Below are 20,780 nucleotides of genomic sequence, written 5' to 3'. Positions count from 1 at the left end.
TAGTACAAAGAAAGGCAAGGAATAAGGACATCTAATATAATTCAGTTGTTCAAATGCGCACAAGCACACACACAGGTGGGCAAAAGTAGGTTTACTTACAGAGTTTATTCTTGTATTACTATTTATTTATTAATTATTGTACTATTTATTTGTATTATATAAACCTTCTTTTGTCAATCAATTATATATATATATACACACATATGTGTATATATAATTGATCTTAGAGAGGGGGGAGGGAGAGAGAAAGAGAAACATCAATGTGGGAGACATACATCTATCAGTTGCCTCCTGCATGGAGCCCCAACTGGGGATCCAACCCACATCCTAGGCATGTGCCCTGACTGGGAATTGTACCAGAGACCTTCTAGTGCATGTGATGACATTGCAACCAACTGAGCCACACTGGCCAGGGCAACAATATATTTTTCGTGTCTACTTTATGTCAGTGGAAAACCAATTCATTTTATTTTGGAAGGAAGTCAAAGTAGAAGACAAGTTCAGGTTTAGAAATATTGAATTTGAGATGATGTTGGACCATCTAAGTAAGAAGTTGGAAGAATGGAAAATCAGGAGAATGGGTTTAAATATTATTTGTGGGGGGCTGTGGTAGAATCTTCTAGTTGTTTTCCTATATTTGTTCTCCTTAGAGCTTCGTTTGTAGTAACAGAATCCTTCATTTGTAGAAGGAAATAGAGTCACTTATTGTCCAGTTTTCTGCTAGCTAAGTTTGGTCATATGACTAAGTTCAGGTCAACAGGATGAAAGTGAAAGTGTTGCATATGACTTCTGTGTCTTTAAGAAGAAGGCACTTTGCTTTATTTATCTCTTTCTTGCTTCTTGCAGGCGGGATCTCAGATAGACATTTGGGATCAAGAAGATGAAGCCAAGTACTAAGAATGGTGAAGCAGGAAGATTGAAAAACTGTGAACCCCCGATGACCTTGGGAACTGTTCTACCAATGGAACTGCCAACCCTGCTGTTTTTAAGAGGATGTTTATTACAACTGTTTCCTGAAAAGAATTCCTGAATCTGCCTGCCAGTCCTTCACTCTGCAAGGCAGTCTAACATTTCTAAACTTTATGGATTGTCCCTCAATCAAACACAAAACACAGTCTCTCTAAACCCTGAAACTGATGCTTTCCAACTCTTACTCCAAGGCTGGGTGAGAAACAGCTGCCTATGAAGGGCTATTATAAGATTACTCGGCCCACCACTTTTGATATTTTAGGTTCTTTCTTTGGTTACAGCCAGATATCAGAACAGAATAAAAAGTGATAAAATAGAATAGTAGTGAGAGAGTCAAGTGAAATTAATTTATTTCATTTTGTTTGAAAATAGAAGAGATTGGTGGTGAAAGGTTGGTAGGGAGGCAGAGCATTTAGAGATTTTCCTGGTTGGCCTTGCTCTGGGTTAGGCCTTCCAACTCATTGGCTTTCTGCAGCTCTGGGTTTCTCTCTCATAGTAATTGCCAAATTGTGTGGCCGTCGTGAATCCATGTGTCTGTTTCTAGACATTGTGAATGACTTGAGTCCAGGGACCTTGCCTTCAAACCCCCCGACCAAGTACAATGGAGGATACAAAGGCCACTAACACTTGTTGAGACACTAAAGATGAAAGGAATATGGTTTTCAATCAGAAGAAGCTCATGCCTTCATTTAAGTGGAAGGGAAAAGCCAAGGATGAGTGAAAGGACCAGGTTATTTTGAGGTGCTGTTGGGGGTGGGGATAGAAGAAAGGCCTCTTGGTGAGGTGAAGGGAACACAGGTCTGAGCCAGGTTTCATGTCTGACATTTGCTGAGGCCCTTATCTCACTGAGGCTACAGAGGGGATAGAATAATGGTTGCCTCAGAGATTGTTGTGAGTAGACATTCTGGAGTAGAGTGGGTAAAAGTGAAGAGATTCATGCTTGTTGACCTTCACCTCTTTAGTAATGTAGGAGGTGAGACTATCTGGTGAGAGTGAAGAGGCAGCCCTAACTGGTTTGGCTCAGTGGATAGAGCGTCGGCCTGTGGACTGAAGGGTCCCAGGTTTGATTCCGGTCAAGGGCATGTACCTTGGTTGCGGGAACATCCCCAGTAGGGGGTGTGCAAGAGGCAGCTGATCGATGTTTCTAACTTTCTATTTCTCTCCCCTCCTCTCTGTAAAAAAAATCAATAAAAATATATTAAAAAAAAAAAAAAAAAGAGTGAAGAGGCAAGGATAGGACCAGCTAGAAAGTAAAAAGTTTAGGGGCACAGGTTTTGAATCTTGGTAGGTTTGAACCTAGCTGTGTCACCATGAGAAAATTTTTTTGAAATTGTCTGATCCTCAGGTTTCTTACCTCTACAATGTGGATAACTGTTAGATACAATTATGAAGATAAAGCACTTAGCACAATGCCTGGTACATATTAATCGTGGTTGTATTATTGTTTTGATGAATGTCAAAAGGTTGAGAAAATGCCACTATAGGGAACACACTGGGAGTCTACCCAAGATTTATTAAGGGGATGAAAAGATTGTTGAGCAGCCTTGGGAGCCCAGGGGAGAGGTGAGCCATGTTTATAACATCTCCCAGTGAGGATGGCTTCCTCACTGTCATATGCCAGACCGCAGAAGGGAAGGGTAGGAGACAGGCAGGACTTCTCAAGGAGAAGCAAAGGCAGGAAAAGGCTGGAACCCTGGAGTGTGGGCTTAAATGGGAAAATACATTCATTGTGCCCCTTAGGTAGTTATGGTGAGAGGGAACCCGAGGGGAAGGGTGACACTAGCTGGGACAGAGAGCACTATAAACAGGCTGTTTATGGAGGTGGCCTTCCCCTCCTGGGAGGAAAGGTGGGCATCTTTCACGTCCTAATACACCTTTCTGCGTTTTAGGTGGTAACTCCTGTTTTCCGGAATGAATCCATGTGTATAGGTGGACTCTACACATGTGCAGTTCATGATAAAGTAGCTGCCAAAAACCACTGACTGGAAAAAGGCAATAGAGATTATGAGAAAAAGAAAGATATATATATATATTTTTAAAAATCAGAAACTTATTCTGGTTGGAAATATTGGTGGGGTAGGAGGACTTTAATTGGCTAGAGGGAAATTCTTCAGAGCCAAGCAAGAGAAGTGGGGGATGGAATCCAAAAAGAGTGCGAAACATAAAATATTTATGACAATGCAGAGGGGACAGACCTAAAACTTCATAGTTCTCCTTAGAGTCTAATAAAAACAAGGGTGATGTACAATTGGGGGTGTAGGAGGCCCCCTAGTCAGTTACACTCTGCCTTTATCTCCTAAGCTCTACTTGCTCTGGCCCCTCCTCCTTCCTCATCTCTTACCCTTCTTTTCCTCCCTCACTCTAACCACACTGCTTCCTCCTTCAAACAGGCCTGCATGTTCACTGACTTCCTCTTCTTTTTTTAAAAAAATATATTTTATTGATTTTTTACAGCGAGGAAGGGAGAGGGATAGAGAGTTAGAAACATCCCATTGATGAGAGAGAAACATCGATCAGCTGTCTCCTGCACACCCGCTACTGGGGATGTGCTTGCAACCAAGGTACATGCCCTTGACCGGAATCAAACCTGGGACCCTTCAGTCCCCAGGCCGACGCTCTATCCACTGAGCCAAACCGGCTAGGACCTGACTTCCTCTTTTACAACACAGGGCGGCACTCTGTCACTATGAAACTCTGCTCCAAGGTCATCTCATCAGAGAGCTTTCCTGATCACCAGGCTTAAAGCAGCACTTCCCTCCATCACTCTCCATTGCCTCGCCTACTTTAGTTTTCTTCAGAGCAGCCATCACTACGCAGCGCCCCAGCTACATGAGGATGTAATCACCATGAATGCAGAGTCCTTGTCTGTTCTGGTCACCACTATTTCCCTACCACCTAGTGGGTGACTCTCACATTTTTGTTGAGAGAATGGATACTTTTAGGCTGCTGACCCAATTACCCCTTTCCAGCAACATAAAGCAAGGTAGAGAAACCCAGAGCAAGAGAAAGAGTGAGGCCAAGAGAGAACTCTTCACTGGTCCCTGTGTCTTGGTGTAGAAGCCTCAGGGTATAAACTGATACACAAGAAGGAGCAGTTGGCTAACTGTAACTTCTTTTCCCTCCCATATCCTCGTGACATTAGCAAACAATTGTTTTGGCATAGATCCACAGGTGGGGGCTGCTCAGAGTGGCTAGTAAAAGTGCCCTGAACTAGGGATCCAGGAACATGTTCTAGTTAAGGTTCTGTTGCAGATGAGCTAAGTGACATGGGTAAGTCACTTTCATGCTAAGCCTCAGGATTCTAGTTGGTAAATGAAGTAAAAAATACATGCCCTGCCACTTGAGGAGTTACGAGGATTAAATGAAGTGTGTATACCAGTGATGGCGAACCTGTGACATGCGTGTCAGAGGTGACACGCAAACTCATTTTTTAGGTTGATTTTCCTTTGTTAAATGGCATTTAAATATACAAAATAAATATCAAAAATATAAGTCTTTGTTTTACTATGGTTGCAAAGATAAAAAAAATTCTATATGTGGCATGGCACCAGAGTTAAGTTAGGGTTTTTCAAAATGCTGACATGCTGAGCTCCTAAGGTTCGCCATCACTGGTGTATACCAAGGGAGAAGAATCTAGAGCAGTGGTTCTCAACCTGTGAGTCGCCACCCCTTTGGTGGTTGAACGACCCTTCCACAGGGGTCGCCTAAGACCACCGGAAAACACATATGTAATTACATATTGTTTTTGTGATTCATCACTATGCTTTAATTACGTTTAATTTGTAACCATGAAAATACATCCTGCAGATCAGATATTTACATTACGATTCATAACAGTAGCAAAATTACAGTTATGAAGTAGCAACGAAAGTAATTTTATGGTTGGGGGTCACCACAACATGAGGAACTGTATTAAAGGGTCGCGGCATTAGGAAGGTTGGGAACCACTGCTCTAGAGGCTCCAAAAAGGGTCTTGCCATGAGGAGCACTTTCTGTCTACCCCCATGTCAGGCATTATGACTTAGTGAGAAAGAGCCAGACAGCCCAGAGTTTGAATCTTGGTTCCATTAGGTACTAGCAATACGTGAAAATTAGCAACCTCTCTGTGCCTCATCTTTAAAAAAATACATTTTTATTGATTTTTAGAGAGAGAGGAAGGGAGAGGGAGAGAGAGAGAAACATCGATGGCAGAGAAACATAGATCAGCTGCCTCCTTCATGCCTCCACTGGGGACGCAACCCGGGTATCGAACTGGCAAGCTCTGGGTTCATAGATCCACGCTCAACCACTGAGTCACATCGACCAGGCTCTGTGCCTCACTTTTACCAACTTTAAAACGGAGCTAACAGAAGGCCTTACCTCACAGAAGTATTATGAAGGTTGAATGAGTTAATATTTATAAACCTGTTACAAAAGTCCCTGGCACTCTGTATGTTTGTTATAGAAAATAAAAAAAGCATTGTTACAGAGATTAAAATTATATTCCCAGGAAACTGTTAAGTGAGGATTAACCAAAAAAACCCCCATAAACAAAAAAGAAAGAAAGATTTGACTGAGGAAATACTTGAGTATCCTGAGTGGACTGGGACTGACCTTAATATATATATATCTATCGATTGATTTCAAAGAGGAAGGGAGAGGAAGAGAGAGAGATAGGAACATCAATGATGAGAGAGAATCATTGATCGGCTGCCTCCTGCATGCCCCACACTGGGGATCGAGCCTGCAACCCGGGCATGTGCCCTGATTGGGAATTGAACCATGACCTCCTGGTTCATGGGTCAATGCTCAACCCATGAACGGCTGGGGACTGACTTTTGTGCTTCTGTGTGAAGGCACTCTGGCTGCTTTGTCCACCACCATACTGATCACCAGGGCTGTTTCAGCCCAACAGGCTGATGCAGTGGCCTCTACTCCCTCCCACTGCAGTCCTGTGTTAGCACAAGGATGCAGCTTCCCAGCCTCTCTTTGGAAACTGCATTTTTAGCTGATATTTCATTTTCCCCATGCAGAATATATATATTTTTCCATTTCTATAAGTGGGCCTTTGAGCCCTTTCTGAGTGTCTGAGATAGTGGTCTGCTCAGATCTCTTTCTAGAACAGAGGCTTTCTCGTTATTTTGAAGGACTTGGGACTAGTGGCATATGTTTCTTGCCAGGACTCTTCTCCAGGCACAAAAAACCTGTCTTTAACCCCCAGGATGATGGTTAGGGCCTAGTTATCCATGGGCAGGTATTCAGACGGGCCCACTCACCTCTGCTGGGTGCCCCATGACTATGCTTTACAGGACAACAAGACCTTGTTGATATTGAACCCTTGTTTGTTTTTAAGAAGCAAATTCAACTCAACCCAAATCCTATTGATGTGAATGGTGCTTGAACCGTGTCTCAATATGGTCATTTTCTTGGATATTCTGCTCTGCTGGCCTCCTTGAACTCTGGCTATTGGCAAAGGCCTGCCCACCAATCCCAACCTCCTCTACAGGTGGGTGTGGAAACAGGCCCAGTCTCTCCCTAAATAATCCTGTCTTGCTGGGAATAAGTCACTGCTCTTCACTGACAAATCCTGAATTATGATAACAATGAATAGGAGGGCAAGTATTTTATTCCACTTCAGCATCAAAGTGGATGAAGGCAGCATTGCTCAGTGGTTAAGTCTAAAACATTGGAAGTCAAATCCTACTTTCTCCACTTTTTGGCGAAATGACCTCCAGAATTCTGTGCCAATGCTTTCACCTGTGAACTTGAGATATTAATAGTACTCATCTCATAGGGTATTGTGAGGGTTAAAAAAAATGATAAATGTAGGCTACTTAGCATAATGCCAGACACATAATGGTTGCTCCATAAATAGTAATTGCTATTATTGATGAGAGATAGGAGAAGGGGAGGAGTTTAAGAAACTGAAACAAGAAAGGTGTAGAGAAAAGGAAGAATTAAAATTCCATGGGGGCGGGGGGACATGTAGAGAGAAATGGACACGGACTCTCCTGTCTTCCACCAGAGGGTGGGTGGCTGGTAGGATACTTGGAGGGACCGTCAGAGTCACAGGATTCCCAAGTCATGATGAGAAAGTTGAGATCAGAACATAAGCCTGTGAGTTTTGGCTCCAAGGGAAAAATTTTCCTACATGGAAAAGTCATGAGTTCACACACTCAGACTTATTTCGGTGATTTCAAGAGAAAAATGGGGATTTCTAACTTCCTTTTCCACTGCTTCTCAGCTGCTTCACTAACCTGAGTTCCAGGAAAGCAGTTGATTCACAGTCCAATGGTAAGCACAAGGGACCACCTTTGCCGGGAACAGCAGCAGGAGAAATTTAGGGTGCAATCTCTGTGAAGCTCAAATGGAAGGAGCCCCAGTTTTAAATGGTCAAGGGAACCAGAGAGACCACGGTGCATTTATTCTACCTTTTCAGAAAACACTAACCCACTCATTCGTGTCAGGAATTTGATAGTGCATTTTTAGAACTGGTAAGGGACAATAGAAATAGATTTAAAATGGCAAACAGAGTCAATTTTTATATAATCGAGGCAATTATTTGGACTTAATTAAATAATACATGCAATGAAAAGACACACCCAGAGCTAGGTTAATGTTACATAGTTTTCTTTGTACCGACAACAAACAGTATGCATATGTCCTTTATAATTTACTGTTGAGCATAACTAAGGAAAACAGAGTTTTTAAAGCCAGTTCTTCATTTTTTGAAAGTAATGTTCTTAGTTCCAGTTCTTCATTTTTTGGAAAGTAATGTATTTGTAAAATAGGAATAATAGCCACTTCTCATTTATTTTAGGGAGTTTTTGGAAGATAGAAGCTGAGTAATAGCTCTGAATGTGCTTTGAAAATGAAGCAAGCGTCCAGAGATCAAGTTTTTACAGTGACAATTATGGTCATGAACTCCAATCTGATAGGGCAATGAAATAATGGAGAAAAGTATATCTCTGTCAAAAGCCATATGACACATTATAATACCCCCCCAAAAAATAGCTTTTAAGTTATTCAAGATTTTGGATTATTTCTTCTTTTTCTGGGCTTTCTGGCCAGGTCTGAGTCTCCTGAGCAGAAGGGTTTGTCTCAGCTCTTTGGAGACCCACCACAAACAAAAATTCAAACTCTAAAGCTGAAAAACAGGTTTGACTCTTACTGGTTGTTTTCCTTATAGACCAAGGGTATCTGTGTTGAAACCTATCAGAAGGGCATTTCCATGTCTTCCTTCAGGGCAATCTCTACAAAAAAGTATTAGAAAACTAGGAAGGGATCAACAAGGGTCAGAACTTACAGGTTTGTAGGCAAAGGAGCAAGATCCATAAATAGTGCTGCGCCATCTTCAGAGGATCATTGATTGTGAAAAGAAAGGCACTCTTCTAGCAGACAGCGTTTCACTTGAATTTTCTTGCTATTTATAGCTGAAAAGGAAATGACAACGATTTCGGAAACAATGGTCTTTGCTGTTTTTTTTTCTATATTATCACATAAAGTGCCTAGCATTAATTCATTGTTTATTTAACAAATATTTATTGAATGCCTACTATGTGTCAGGCACTATTCTGGGTGCTGGTGGTATACAGACCAACAAAGCAATTGATCTCTCCCCTTGTTGGGGAGATCCACAGTTAAACAGTGTTTTAACAGAGAAAATTATGGAGAACGGGGAGGGCCCGGGCTAGGAGAATGTGGGGAAGGCTTTCTGTAGGAACTGACAACCAAGCTGAGATGGTTCTGAAAAGTAAGTTAGCATTATTAGGCAAAAGGTGATGGGGGATAGAGAATAGGAAGAATGTGTTCACATGATAGGAGCTTAATAAATGGTAGCAACTAATACTATATAATTACAGTTATATGTTAATATATAATACAGTTATATGTAACTAATAAAACATATTTTATACAAATTTAATAATTTCCTAAATTATCTACACTAATAAAAGAGAAACATGGTAATTGGCGTACGACGCTACCCTTCCCATTGGCTAATCAGCATATCCTTATGCAAATTAACTGTCAGCCAAGATGGCGGCCGGCAGCCAGGCAGCTGGAAGCGAACATGAGGCTTGCTTGTCCCGTGACTGCGGACTCCAACGTTCCCCGCCTCACTTGCCGGCCTCTGAGCTGGCAGTTTGAAACTTTGTAAAAAATATAGCCGGCTGGGATCTCAGAGCTGAAGTTATACATTGTTTCGATTATAGAACCGAAACAAACCAGATACCTGCTCTCAGAGCTAGAGCCAGAGCTAAAGCTGGCCCAGAATAAAATAAAAAAAAGGAGCCATTGGGAGCTTCAATCAACAACCGCCAGCCTGAAAGCAGCCCTCAGCCCCTCACCCAGACTGGCCAGGCACCCCAGTGGGGACCCCCACCCTGAAGGGTGTGTGACCAGCTGCAAACAGCCATCATCCCCTCATCCAGGCTGGCCAGGCACCCCAGTGGGGACCCCCACCCTGATCCAGGACACCCTTCAGGGCAAACCAGCCGGCCCCCAGGCCTCTGTCCTATATAGTAAAAGGGTAATATGCCTCCCAGCACCGGGATCAGCAGAGCCTCGAGGCCCCCTGGCACTGGATCAGCGTGACAGGGGGCAGCGCCCAAACCCCTTGATAGGCCCTGCTCTGTGTGTGACAGGGTGTGGCGCCCCAAACCCCCCCACCCCACGGGCCCTGCTCTGTGTGTGACGGGGTAGAGCCATAACCTCCCCATCGGCCCTGCCCTGAGTGTGACAGTGGCTGCGCCCCAACCCCCTGATCGGCCCTGCTCTGTGTGTGACAGGGTGCGGCGCCCCAACTCCTCCCCACCCCCTGCCCCACGGGCCCTGCTCTGTGTGTGACAGGGTAGAACCATAACCTCCCCATCGGCCCTGCCCTGAGTGTGACAGTGGCGGCGCCCCAACCCCCTGATCGGCCCTGCTCTGTGGGTGATAGAGGGCAGCGTCCCAACCCCCTGATCCACCCTGCTGTGTGTGTGACAGGGGGCGGTGCCCCAACTCCCCTATCGGCCCTACTCTGTGAGTGACAGAGGGGAGTTCCTCAACCCCCTGATGGTCCCTGCTCTGTGTGTGACAGGGGGGAGCTCCCCAACCCCCTGATGGGCCCTGCTCTGTGCATGACAGGGGGCAGCGCCCCAACCCTCTGATCCACCCTGCTCTGTGTGTGACAGGGGGCGGTGCCCCAACTCCCCTATTGGCCCTACTCTGTGAGTGAGAGGGGGGAGCTCCTCAACCCCCTGTTGGGCCCTGCTCTGTGCGTGTCAGGGGGCGGCGCCCCAACTCCCCAATCGGCCCTGCTCTGAGCCCGACCAGGGGCTGCATCCAGGGATTGGGCCTGCCCTCTGCCACCCGGGAGCAGGCCTAAGCCAGCAGGTCATTATCTCCCGAGGGGTCCCAGACTGGGAGAGGGCACAGGATGGGCTGAGGAACCCCTTTTCCCCCCGAGTGCACAAATTTTTGTGCACCGGGCCTCTAGTCCTATATAATAAAAGCCTAGGTGGCGTCATGCACGACGTCATCACAAGATGTCCACCACAAGATGACCTGCAGGGGAGGGCAGTTAGGGGCTACCAGGCTGGCAGGGGAGGGCAGTTGGGGGCAATCAGGCCGGCAGGAGAGGGCAGTTGGGGTGATCGGGCTGGCAGGAGAGGGCAGTTGGGGGCAGAAAGAAGAAAGAATGTAAAATTGCCAAGAGCTGCTGAAAACTTAACGTTGTATTTCTTTCTTCCAAATTAATGCCAGCAGGGGAGGGCAGTTGGGGGCGATTGGGCCGGCAGGGGAGCAGTTAGGGCGTGATCAGGCTGGCAGGCAGAAGCAGTTAGGAGTCAGCAGTCCCAGATTGTGAGAGGGATGTTCAACTGCCAGTTTAGTCCTGATCCTGGCAGTTGGACATCCCCCAAGGGGTCCCAGATTGGAGAGGGTGCAGGCCAGGCTGAGGGACAACCCCCCCCCGCCCCCGCACAAATTTCGTGCACCAGGCCTGTAGTTTTATATAATAATGATATTCTATTATGTTATTATATATTTTATATGATATATAATTATGTTATATATATCATATAATTAATATAATTAATATAATTATATTATGAGTGAGATAAATGAAACACAGGGCTATTCTTTCGTCGAGGCTTACCACTCCCTGTTAGAAGATAACAGGGGTCTTGTATGTATGTAGGGTGTCAGGGAAAATAATGTTAGGGGCAAAAACAGAATATTGGAGACTAACTATAGTTATAAGAAATATTAATCATGGTCTGTTAACTGTGATTGCCTTGTTCTGATGAAAGAAAGGACATTCTAACCTGTCTGGGAGTTGTACACTGCTGGGACCTGGGAATCAACCTTGGACCTGGGAGTCAATATTGGAATTCGGTCCAGTCTCATTCAAGAACTGCCTATTATCATGGAAAGAGTTAACCTTGTTGCCCAAAGAATGGAGTCCCACTTCAGCCTGCACTGCCTACTTCCTCATGTAATTTGTGTCCTACCCAATATAAGCAGTGGTTAGCTGCAGAGCAGATATTTGTGGATGACCTGCTGCTCTCCTGTACTGTTTGCATGATTGGAATAAACACTCATATATGATTCAACCCTGTCTCCGCTTAATTGCCTCAAGTATTGGCAGGCAGCCCAGACCCCTTGGTTGTCTAGTTAAAATAATAGGTATAAATACTTGAGCCCCAAAGCTAAGCAATTTTAACTGGAACCCAGCTGTTTGGGGGGAGTCTGAGGATCCAGCTCCTGAGACCTGGGGGAAATAAGATTATGGATAGCCTTTGCCACTGAGAGGAGTCCTTCATTTCTAGGCAACTTGAGCCTCTGAGGTCATTTGCTGTATAATCCTGCTCATCATTCTCTAAATATATAATTGTTCAGTATAGCACAAGTGAGTGCCTTTATGTAGGGATAGTGAACCAGGCAGCTTTTTGGGACCAAAGAAAGACTGAAGATAAAAATGGAATTTCCCAAATTAATTATTTCATTTCATAAGATTAAACCGTATTACTTTCACATTTTTAGCATGTCTTCCTAAAATATGTGATTACTACACATGGAAAACACACACATTCATCATGTTTCGTAGAGAAGGAAGAAAGAAGAAAGAATGTAAAATTGCCAAGAGCTGCTGAAAACTTAACGTTGTATTTCTTTCTTCCTTCCTCTTTCTCTGTAGGAACGTTCTTTCTTCCCCTGTTATCTGAAACTCGTGCTTGGTCTCACGTCTATGCCTTAAGAAATCTTAGATGGTAACTGTTAGGCACATTCTTAGATAGTATCTGTTAGGCACATTATGCCTTGCAGGGGGCTCTTGCCCCTCCCGGCGATTTTCTGTTATTCTCCTTGTAGGTTTCATGAACAATGGCCTTTGGCTTCCAGGAAACCGCCTCACCCAGTTTCCAGTGGATCACCTACACCTCACCCCCACCTACACGTGGTCTGACCCATTACTCTGACTGACCCTTAAAAGTGACATAAATATCCCGCTCCCCCTACTCTGCCCTGCTGATGCCATGTTGGTCTCAGCCCTTCTGCTAGCAGATGTAATAATCTATAATAATAAAAGCATAATATGCTAATTAGACCGGACAGCCAAAAGACCTTCCGGATGTCCTTCCGGATGTCCTGACGAAGCTGGGGCTGCGAGAGCTGAGCCCCTTGCACGAATTTCATGCATTGGGTCTCTAGTACATTTATAATTCTTTACCCCTTTTGGCTTCATGCGTTCCTCCTTTGGTGACCCTAACAGTATCTTAGTCCTGTTGAGCCTAGACCAATGTCTCTCGCTCCCTTTTTTTTTAGAGAAATACAATCCAAAAATTTATACTTACATATTTTGGTTTGGTTGCTTTTAACTTCCAAAAATTTAAGGGCCTGCATCAATTCTACAGTTTACAAAAGGAAAGCACCCAAGTAAAAATATCTTAAAAGTGAATTATGCCTGGAAAAAAAACAAGCTCTTTTTCTTTACAAGTTGAGTTTTGTTTTCAGTATTAAAATGAAGATCAAGATTATATACAAAAATAGTATCAAGTGAATGATTATGTGTTGGAGAGCAGAAACTTCAAAATGATGATTAGAGAAACTAGTAAGTCCAATACACTGCACACATCAAGTTGTAGATTTGACAGAAAAATGGCTAATGTCCATAATCTAACATATCAGGTCGGACAGTGGTCAAATTGGGCTTCACTGAAGTAATTTGGTCACCTGTTATGAACGAACTCTTGTTAGCCAACTATTATTTGTTTGATGTTCAACTTTTGATATATCCTATCCTGGATAAGACCTTTAGTTTTCATCATATTCCTAGACCAGTGTCTTATCTCTATCTTTCAGCCTTATACTGCATATCAATCAAGAAGACACTAGGTTTTGAGACTTATTTTGATCTGATGTGGAAGGATATGAAAGTTCTGCTATTCCATGATAACAATAAGAAAACTGGAATTAAAATCATGCTTATCTGTGGAATATGCAATGAGTGGTATATGCAAAAAACCCACACCCACGATGAACTGAATTCCAGAGAGAAATGTGCCCTTTGTAGATGAGCAGAGAGCCAAATAGCTCAAAAGCTGGGGCAGGGAGAAGGAGAAAATAGTGGCCGAATAGGCAGACTTTTCTTCCACCTCCTCCCAGGGCCAGACTGGAAATAAAACTAAAGTGGGGAACATGCACCCATAGTTACCAACTGAGGTCCAGTGAAGGAGGAGACTTATATCAAGAAAGGACAGAAAACACCTGGAGACGGGCAGGAAGGGCAAGGTCAGGAGAGGAAATGACTGAGCGTCCAGGAGCAGCAGGAGAGCGAGGAGGGAGCTCCTGGCTACAGGAGGCTGTTCTCTCCAAGATAGAGGCCGGGACCCAGATGGGCTCCATAGCCTGGAGTACCAGAGCCCAGAGCCTGGAGTTCCCAGGTAACATCCCACCGTGAAAGGCGACAGGGCTGCTGGCCACAGTGGGGCCTGGAGCCCGTCAGAGAGAAGGCTACAGTTTAGTTGTTTTTTTCCTTTTTTCTAAACCCAGAGCACAGAAGTTTTCATTGGCAGCTGCTCACCTGAGGCTTTGGTGCAGGGAGGGAGTGCGGACTTCAGGTGCCTAAGGAGAGGCCAGGGTGGGAAGCATTCCAGGGAGACGCAGAGTCCTGTCCTTGGTCACATACACCCGAACCAAATGGCCTTTTGTCTTAAGAGGAACTAACCCCTCCCATAGCCTCAGGGCAGGTCAGACAAACAAAACCCTGCCTTAGATGGTAACAGCCACTCTACCCTCAGCAGGAGCCATGCCTACCACAGCCTAAATGTGCATTTTTAGAGAAAACAGAAGCTGAGGTCAAGCCTATGGGTTTGAGGGTTTCAATAGTCTCAGGGAGCATCAGTGACTGGATTGGGGAAGGGGCCATCCACCCACTATCCTGGGCACCAGTCTAGTCTGGTACTTTCCCTGCACGGAGAGCTGATAGAAACTCCAGGTTTCCAGCTGATCCCACTGGATTGCATCCAGATATTTTGGGCCAATCGCAGAGGAGTAGCTCTGGGACAGGGAAATACACCCATCACATTTCCTGAAATCTGAACAGCCCCTTCCCTGCCTACAACACTTTTGAGGGATTAAGGTTGACAGATGGATTTAATTGACATTTATAGAACATTTCACTCAAAAGCTGCAGAATATACATTCTTCTCAAGTGCACATGGGTCATTCTCAAAGATAGACCACATGTTAGGACACAAAACAAGTCTCTACAAATTCAAGAAGATTGGAATCATAACAAGTATCTTCTCAGATCACAATGGGATGAAATTAGTAATCAACTACAGTAAAAACACTCAAAGCATTCAAACACATGGAGGCTAAATAGCATGTTAAATGAATGGGTTATCAATGAGGTCAAGAAAGAAAAAAAGAACTTCCTGGAAACAGATGAAACAGATGAAGATGGTCACACAACCACTCTAAATCTCTAGGACACAGCAAAACCAGTCCTGAGAGGGAAGTTCATAGCATTACAGGCCTACCCCAGAAAAAAAGAAAAACTTCTAATAAACTACTGTTATGGGTTGGCTCAACGAGATAGACCACCGACTCAGAATTTAAATTTAAAAGCCTTTTATTAAGCTGGCCAGCTGACCACAGCCCGCACCTTCCCCCTCTGGGAAGGTTTGCAGCATGTGGTAGAGACCAAGTGTGCAGTATGATCCTTTATAGCAAGACAGTGTTAAGAAAAATTAACTACAAAGGATTCCATTAAGGTTAAACAGAGTCACACCTGGCTGGGGCATATCATAACAAATTCTTTTTCTAAGACAATCTAACAATCCTTCTTCCACTGACTCTGACACACTTCTTACTCATACATCCCCCCTCTCCCTTCTAGCACATTCAATTTCTCATGTCTCATTTCCCCCCCTCGACACATTCCGTAACCCTTTACTCTATAACATTGTAACATTCTGTAACTTTTTCATGACTCAGTCCCCTACCCCATAACATTCCCTACTGGTCTTATGCCCGAATCAAATCTTTGATTCAGCACCCTCCTCTACGATATGAAATTGAGGAGGCATTTGGCAATGTATGGTGAAGAATTGGCCAGGGTCTCGGCCACTGACATAGAGTCTTAGTTCCCATGTCTTTCTCCTTCCTATTGGTCAGTTCACCAGGTGAGAGGCATGAGGAGGACGGGGTTACAATTTCCAGTGCCTCTTTCCTGCGACTTTGATGGTGGTTGGAGTGCTCAGCACCACCTGGTAGGGTCCATCACATCTAGGTTCCAGGCTGCTAGGGTCGTGGCGCTTCACCCAGACGAGATCACCCAGAGAGAAGGCAGGCTGTATTGGACTGGATCTCAGCACGTCCTCCTCCCGTATGGCTCTCACCACCCGTCATGCTGACGTGGCGCTGCTCTGCAAAGCCTGTAAGGACTTAAGCAAATTTTGGGTAGATGGCTGGGCAATTTCTTCCTTCCCCAACCTGGGCACCAAAGGCAGCGGTCGCCCAAACATTATCTTAAAAAGGAGTTAGCCCTTGGATGTATGGGGTGCACCTAGCTTTGAGGAGAGCAAAAGGAAGGAGACTTACCCAGTTTTTGCCAGTCTCTAATTTTAACTTAGTTAATGTTTCCTTTAAGATCCAATTTATCCTCTCTACCTGTCCAGAACTCTGTGGTCTATAAACACAATGCAATTTTCAAGTAACTCTTAGGGCCTTAAATATGGATTGTAACTTTGGCGATAAACGCCAGGCTAAACCGGGGGACAATTTCAGTGAGGAGTTTTCTCACTACTACCTGTGCTGTCTCTGCCTTGGTTGGGTATGCCTCAGGCCAGCCAGAGAAGGTATCAATGAAAACCAGCAAGTATTTATATCCTCCTTGTCCTCCTGGTATCTCGGTGAAGTCCATTTCCCAGTGTTCTCTGGGGTTCTGACCTCGGAATCGCTGTCCCGGCGCGGCCACAACAGGGGGCCCTTGATTCACCCGGGCACACACTTGGCACCTTCTAGCCAACTCTTGAGATATTTTCTGGAGCCCTGGGATGTAAAATTCTCTTCCCAGTAGTTCTGATAGCTTCATTCCCCCAGGTGGGTGCTTGCTCTGGTGGGTCTGGGAAGCGATGGTCTGTCCCAGGGCTTCTGGCATTATAGGCCTCCCATTTGGCAGAATTAGCCATCCAGCCTCTCCTTCCCGGGCCCTTAGTTTCTCAGCTAGCCTCTGCTCCTCTGGCAGATGAGTAGGCTTCTCTGGGAGCCTTCGTGCTGGCAGGGTTATGAGAACTTCTAGGGGCCCTACTGGTCTTTTAGTCACTTCCTTGGCCCCTATATGGCTGCCAGGTGGTTAAGTATCTCAGGAGCTTTTTCCTTTCCTCCTGAGGTCAGGAGACTTCTTTAAGGTGGCTCCCGTGTCCTCCTGTAAGGGCAGTGTGAGGAGATATATCCCTGTAGTCCCTGGGTAGGTCTGGCAGGGCCAGTGCCGGGGCGCTTACCAGGGCTTCTTAGATCTCCCCTGGCTCCTCCTCATGTGCCCCCTGCTACCGGGTACCTTCCTCTACGAAGCTGCTCCCGTCGTCCGTGTAAAGGGTCTCATCCGGATTCTGCAGGGCTGGTCCACAAGGTCCTCACGGAGGGAAGTGAGGGTAGTCAGTGTCTCCTCGCAGTCAGGCAAAGGGGCTTCTGCCTTCTCGTCAGGGAGGAGCGTGGCAGGGCTCAAGGCAGCTGTTTTCACGAAGCTGAAATGTTTACTCTTTTTCCCTTTCCCTACCAGAGGGCCTGAGTGAGTGCTATGAGTTCCACAAGGAAGTCCACCTTTTGTGCCCCCCCCCCCCACTGTCAGGGTTATTCTCGGCTCCTGGGGGCCAGCTGAGCCCCGACAACCCCAATCCACCTCCTCCACCAGCATGGGAGGGAGTCGGTTCCCCGGCACGTTCAGGGCACTCCCTTTTCCAATGTCCTTCCTTTCTGCAAAATGCACATTGATTTTTCCCAAGCCTGGGTTGGACTCCTTTTCTTCAGAGAGGCTTTTCTTTGCCCTTGTTGTCTCTCCACCCCTTGGGCCTCCCTCCTCGTTCAGGGCCAGGAGGACCTTCGCCATCCGGGTGTTTAAACCTGCCATCAGGTCCTCCAGATTGTCAAAAACCTTCTGGGCCACCTCAACCAACTTAGAGATTGATTTCCCCTCAAAACCTTCTAACTTCTGTCATTTTTCCCTAATATTTGGGGCCGACTTGGAAACAAATGCAACATTGACAGCCCTCCGACTTTCCAGAGCATCAGGGTTAGGCCCCTGGACTGTCTCTGTCACCTTAGAGAGGTTTGTGGGTCTCCAAGCAGCAGCTCGGATGCCCCCTAATAGAGTCTGGCAATACCGATCGAGAGCCTCCTTTCCCCTGTCACTATAGGGGTTCCAGTTGGGTTGCCTGGAGGGAAACACAGCCTTTAATCTGTCTTTTATTTATTCTTTCAGAATGGACTAAAGGAGCTTTATTTCCCTACAGGGTCTTATATGTCACAGGACCTCACAGGGTCTGTAATTCCTATAACAGAGGGCTAGTATTCACCACTTTATTAACCCCCTCTGTTCTAGACAGGCCTTCCCCAGTTTCCTACAGCTGAGGTTTTGTGCCACCCCTGACATGGGCATGGTCACACAGGCCTGTAAGACAGTATACAGGTTGCTAACTGTCAACTGTCTCTCAATAGAGACCAAAATTTAATGGGTATTCTTCTTTGCCCACCTGGGCAACTGCCCTGTCGGCAGCTAGACACCCTTTACTTTTTGGGTTCATTCCACATAGCCTTTTTCCAGGACAGTTTACACATAGGCCAGTTCTTCTTTCTAGCCACAAATACAGTTTGTCCAATTTCCTTAAAATGTATTCTGGCACAGGAGAAAGTTGTTTTGCTGTACATAGGTAGCTTAATCCCTATACAACTGGGCTTGAACCTCTGCCTAGCAAATTTCAGTCTATAAGTTCAATATGCAGCCTCCAGCCCTCCTAACCCAACGAGGTTTTGGCCAGTCTCCGAGTCAGACTTCTCCTCTCTTGGAGAATTTCAAAGTCCTGATGGCTCCCAGGTCCAGGGAGAGTGCCCTTTTCTTAACTCTGTTTATTAGTTACAGGGCCCTGCTTTCCTTGTCTTCCCACCAGTCCCCTTTATGGCAGAGCAGCGACCAGGCCTCTTTGAAGGGAGTATACTGGAAGGGGATATCAGCCCCTCCTCTTCCAGCAGCAACAGGTACTAAACCCTTTCAGTACATTTGCAAGCAGGGAGCTTTTACTAACTCTATCTGCAGCTTTCATAGATCTCAGGATTGCTACTCTATTTCTGGGGCTGGAGGAAGGCTAGTACCAATCACTGGCTTATGGCTTATCTGCTGTAGCCTGCAAGCCAAAGGCCCAAGTACTTTCTCGCTGCTGCTGCTGCTTTTTTTTTTTTTTTTCGAGGCCACTGCAGGCAGCTCAGGCATCCAGCCCCCCTTCTTTGATCATTCACTCCCTAATCTGGTCTGGAGCTGGGAATAGCGCCTCGGTCTGCCTTGCTTCCCCAGAAAGCTGCCTGTCTAGCCCCAGATCTAGAGGGCCAGCCTGCCGTAGCGGCAACATAGGAACTGCAGGACTGGCTGATGTCGCAAGGTCCTGCAGGTTCTCCCCCTCTCTCCCTCTGTCAAGAGCTGGTGGCGTGGCCTGGGGCGGCCGGCTACTGGGTTCTTCCTGCTCTCCCTGAAGGACCGGGGGAGCCTTTCCCTTCTGGGGCTCGGCCAAAAGAATTGTCTGTCTCTGTCCCAATTTTCCCTCAGGAGGCAAGCCCTCATTTACCGGGTTTCTTGGAAAATATGTCAACCTAAACTTGAATATAAGGAATTTGATTAGGATGCCCTGGGCAGCCGTGTATGACATAATGGACCCTGAAGGCCGTAGTCAGATCAAAAGATCCCGCATCCGGCCACCCTTCCTGGAAAGTGGGCCACTCCCATTCACAGAATCGCTGTAAATCAAAAGCATTAACATTATAACCTTTAAATCTACACTAGAACTTCAGTTTAATACAGTAAATTACAACCTAGGTAAGAGCAGCTGATAGACAGAAATCTTTATTAACTAAGTGGGCTAATTCTCCTTAACGGTGAGCAAAAGACTCTGAGAAAAATAATTCTTGCAGCTGCCAAGAGACTATTTGCAGACTGCTAAGGGGCCAGCCCAAACCTTCAGCCAAGCATATCAACAGAAAGCAGAATAAATCAAAGTAGCTCTTACTTCACACAGACCAGTAATGATTTACACTTTTTTCCTCCTTCTCTGTAGTAAATTGGCTAGTTCCACACAAACAAACTTTGTCCCAACCCCATGATGATCGGTGGCGAGAGACAGACAAGGGAGGGGGTGACCTGTTTTCACAGATCCTCACTCAGACGCCCGCCTAGCTGCGTCCCTTCGGAGCTTAGATTCATTGTAGCTAAGGTGCACCCGTATAAACCCCGGACCTGGTCACCTCCACATGGGGGTGAGTCATCGTTATGCCATATGATGAATCACGGAACCGCAGGTTGGGGCCCACTCAGACTCCGTAACCGAAGTCGTGGAGCCACATAAAGGAGAGGAGAGGGCAGGCCCTCTCCCTCCACACTCACACACTTTCACCAGACATTCACTCAGAGTTTAAACAATCCACCCAATTCCTAACAATTTCCTAATTCCTGAGGGAGCTCTATAGCTTCCCGGGAGGTGATCAAGCTACCCTTCCACTCACCCGGAGTGGGCCTGACTGATAGGGGGTCTACGAAGATGACTGACCCTATCCCATTTGACAAAGACAAAGACAACAAAGAACAAAGACAAAATAAATCAGCCAAATGCAACCTAAGGTTGCCTGGAACCTGCAGCTTGCTCCTTGAAGTGGTGAAAATTTTCAAAAAACATTGCAGCAGGGTGTACACAGAAGCAGACAACTTTTTGACAACAAATACCAAGACAAACAAATACTAGACAGACAAACCCAGTGCAGCCTACAGCCTCACGAACCAGGGACCCCGGCCACCGTTGTGGCCATGGGTCAGGACCAGGAGTACCGCTGCGTCCAGCCCTCCATATAGGTCCTTCCGTGGGGCGTCCCAATCCCTGTTTAATGACTGGTCCTTACCTCTCTTGAGAGTCCAGGTGGCTCGGTTTCTGAATTGAAAGTTTTGGGTGGACTGGAGGCCTCCTTGGTAGTCGTTCTCCACAGGTGTGGGGTATCTCGCTGAGTGCCCAGCGACAAGTGGGGGAGAGCCTCCTGCCTTGAATAGGGGGTCCCTCTTCTCCCTGCTGGGGGAGAGCCTCCTTCCCTAA

General features: G+C 45.9%; 1 protein-coding gene across 2 annotated transcripts in view; it reads right to left on the bottom strand.

Moving 5' to 3' along the window:
- CD84 (CD84 molecule) overlaps positions 1 to 14,102 on the bottom strand; it is a 31,620-nt gene extending 17,518 nt beyond the window's left edge. Inside the window, exons 1-2 of one of the 2 annotated variants that reach the window (XM_070396774.1) lie at positions 14,015 to 14,102; positions 8,255 to 8,381 (exon numbers count right to left, since the gene is read on the bottom strand). In XM_070396774.1, coding sequence (XP_070252875.1) covers positions 8,255 to 8,300 — 46 coding nt within the window. In that variant the 5' untranslated portion in view covers positions 8,301 to 8,381; positions 14,015 to 14,102. Of the gene's footprint in view, positions 1 to 7,205; positions 7,245 to 8,254; positions 8,382 to 14,014 lie in introns of those variants that run through there. The other variant, XM_070396775.1, reaches the window with a different exon arrangement.
- Positions 14,103 to 20,780: the final 6,678 nt, after the last annotated feature.

This window comes from Myotis yumanensis, unplaced genomic scaffold (genome assembly GCF_028538775.1).
Source record: "Myotis yumanensis isolate MYYU_CA2020_CCGP unplaced genomic scaffold, mMyoYum1.0.hap1 SCAF_17, whole genome shotgun sequence".
NCBI classification, from domain to species: Eukaryota; Metazoa; Chordata; class Mammalia; order Chiroptera; family Vespertilionidae; genus Myotis; species Myotis yumanensis.
The sequence above is the reverse complement of the archived record's forward strand: the minus strand, read 5'-3'. Positions and strand labels throughout refer to the sequence as shown.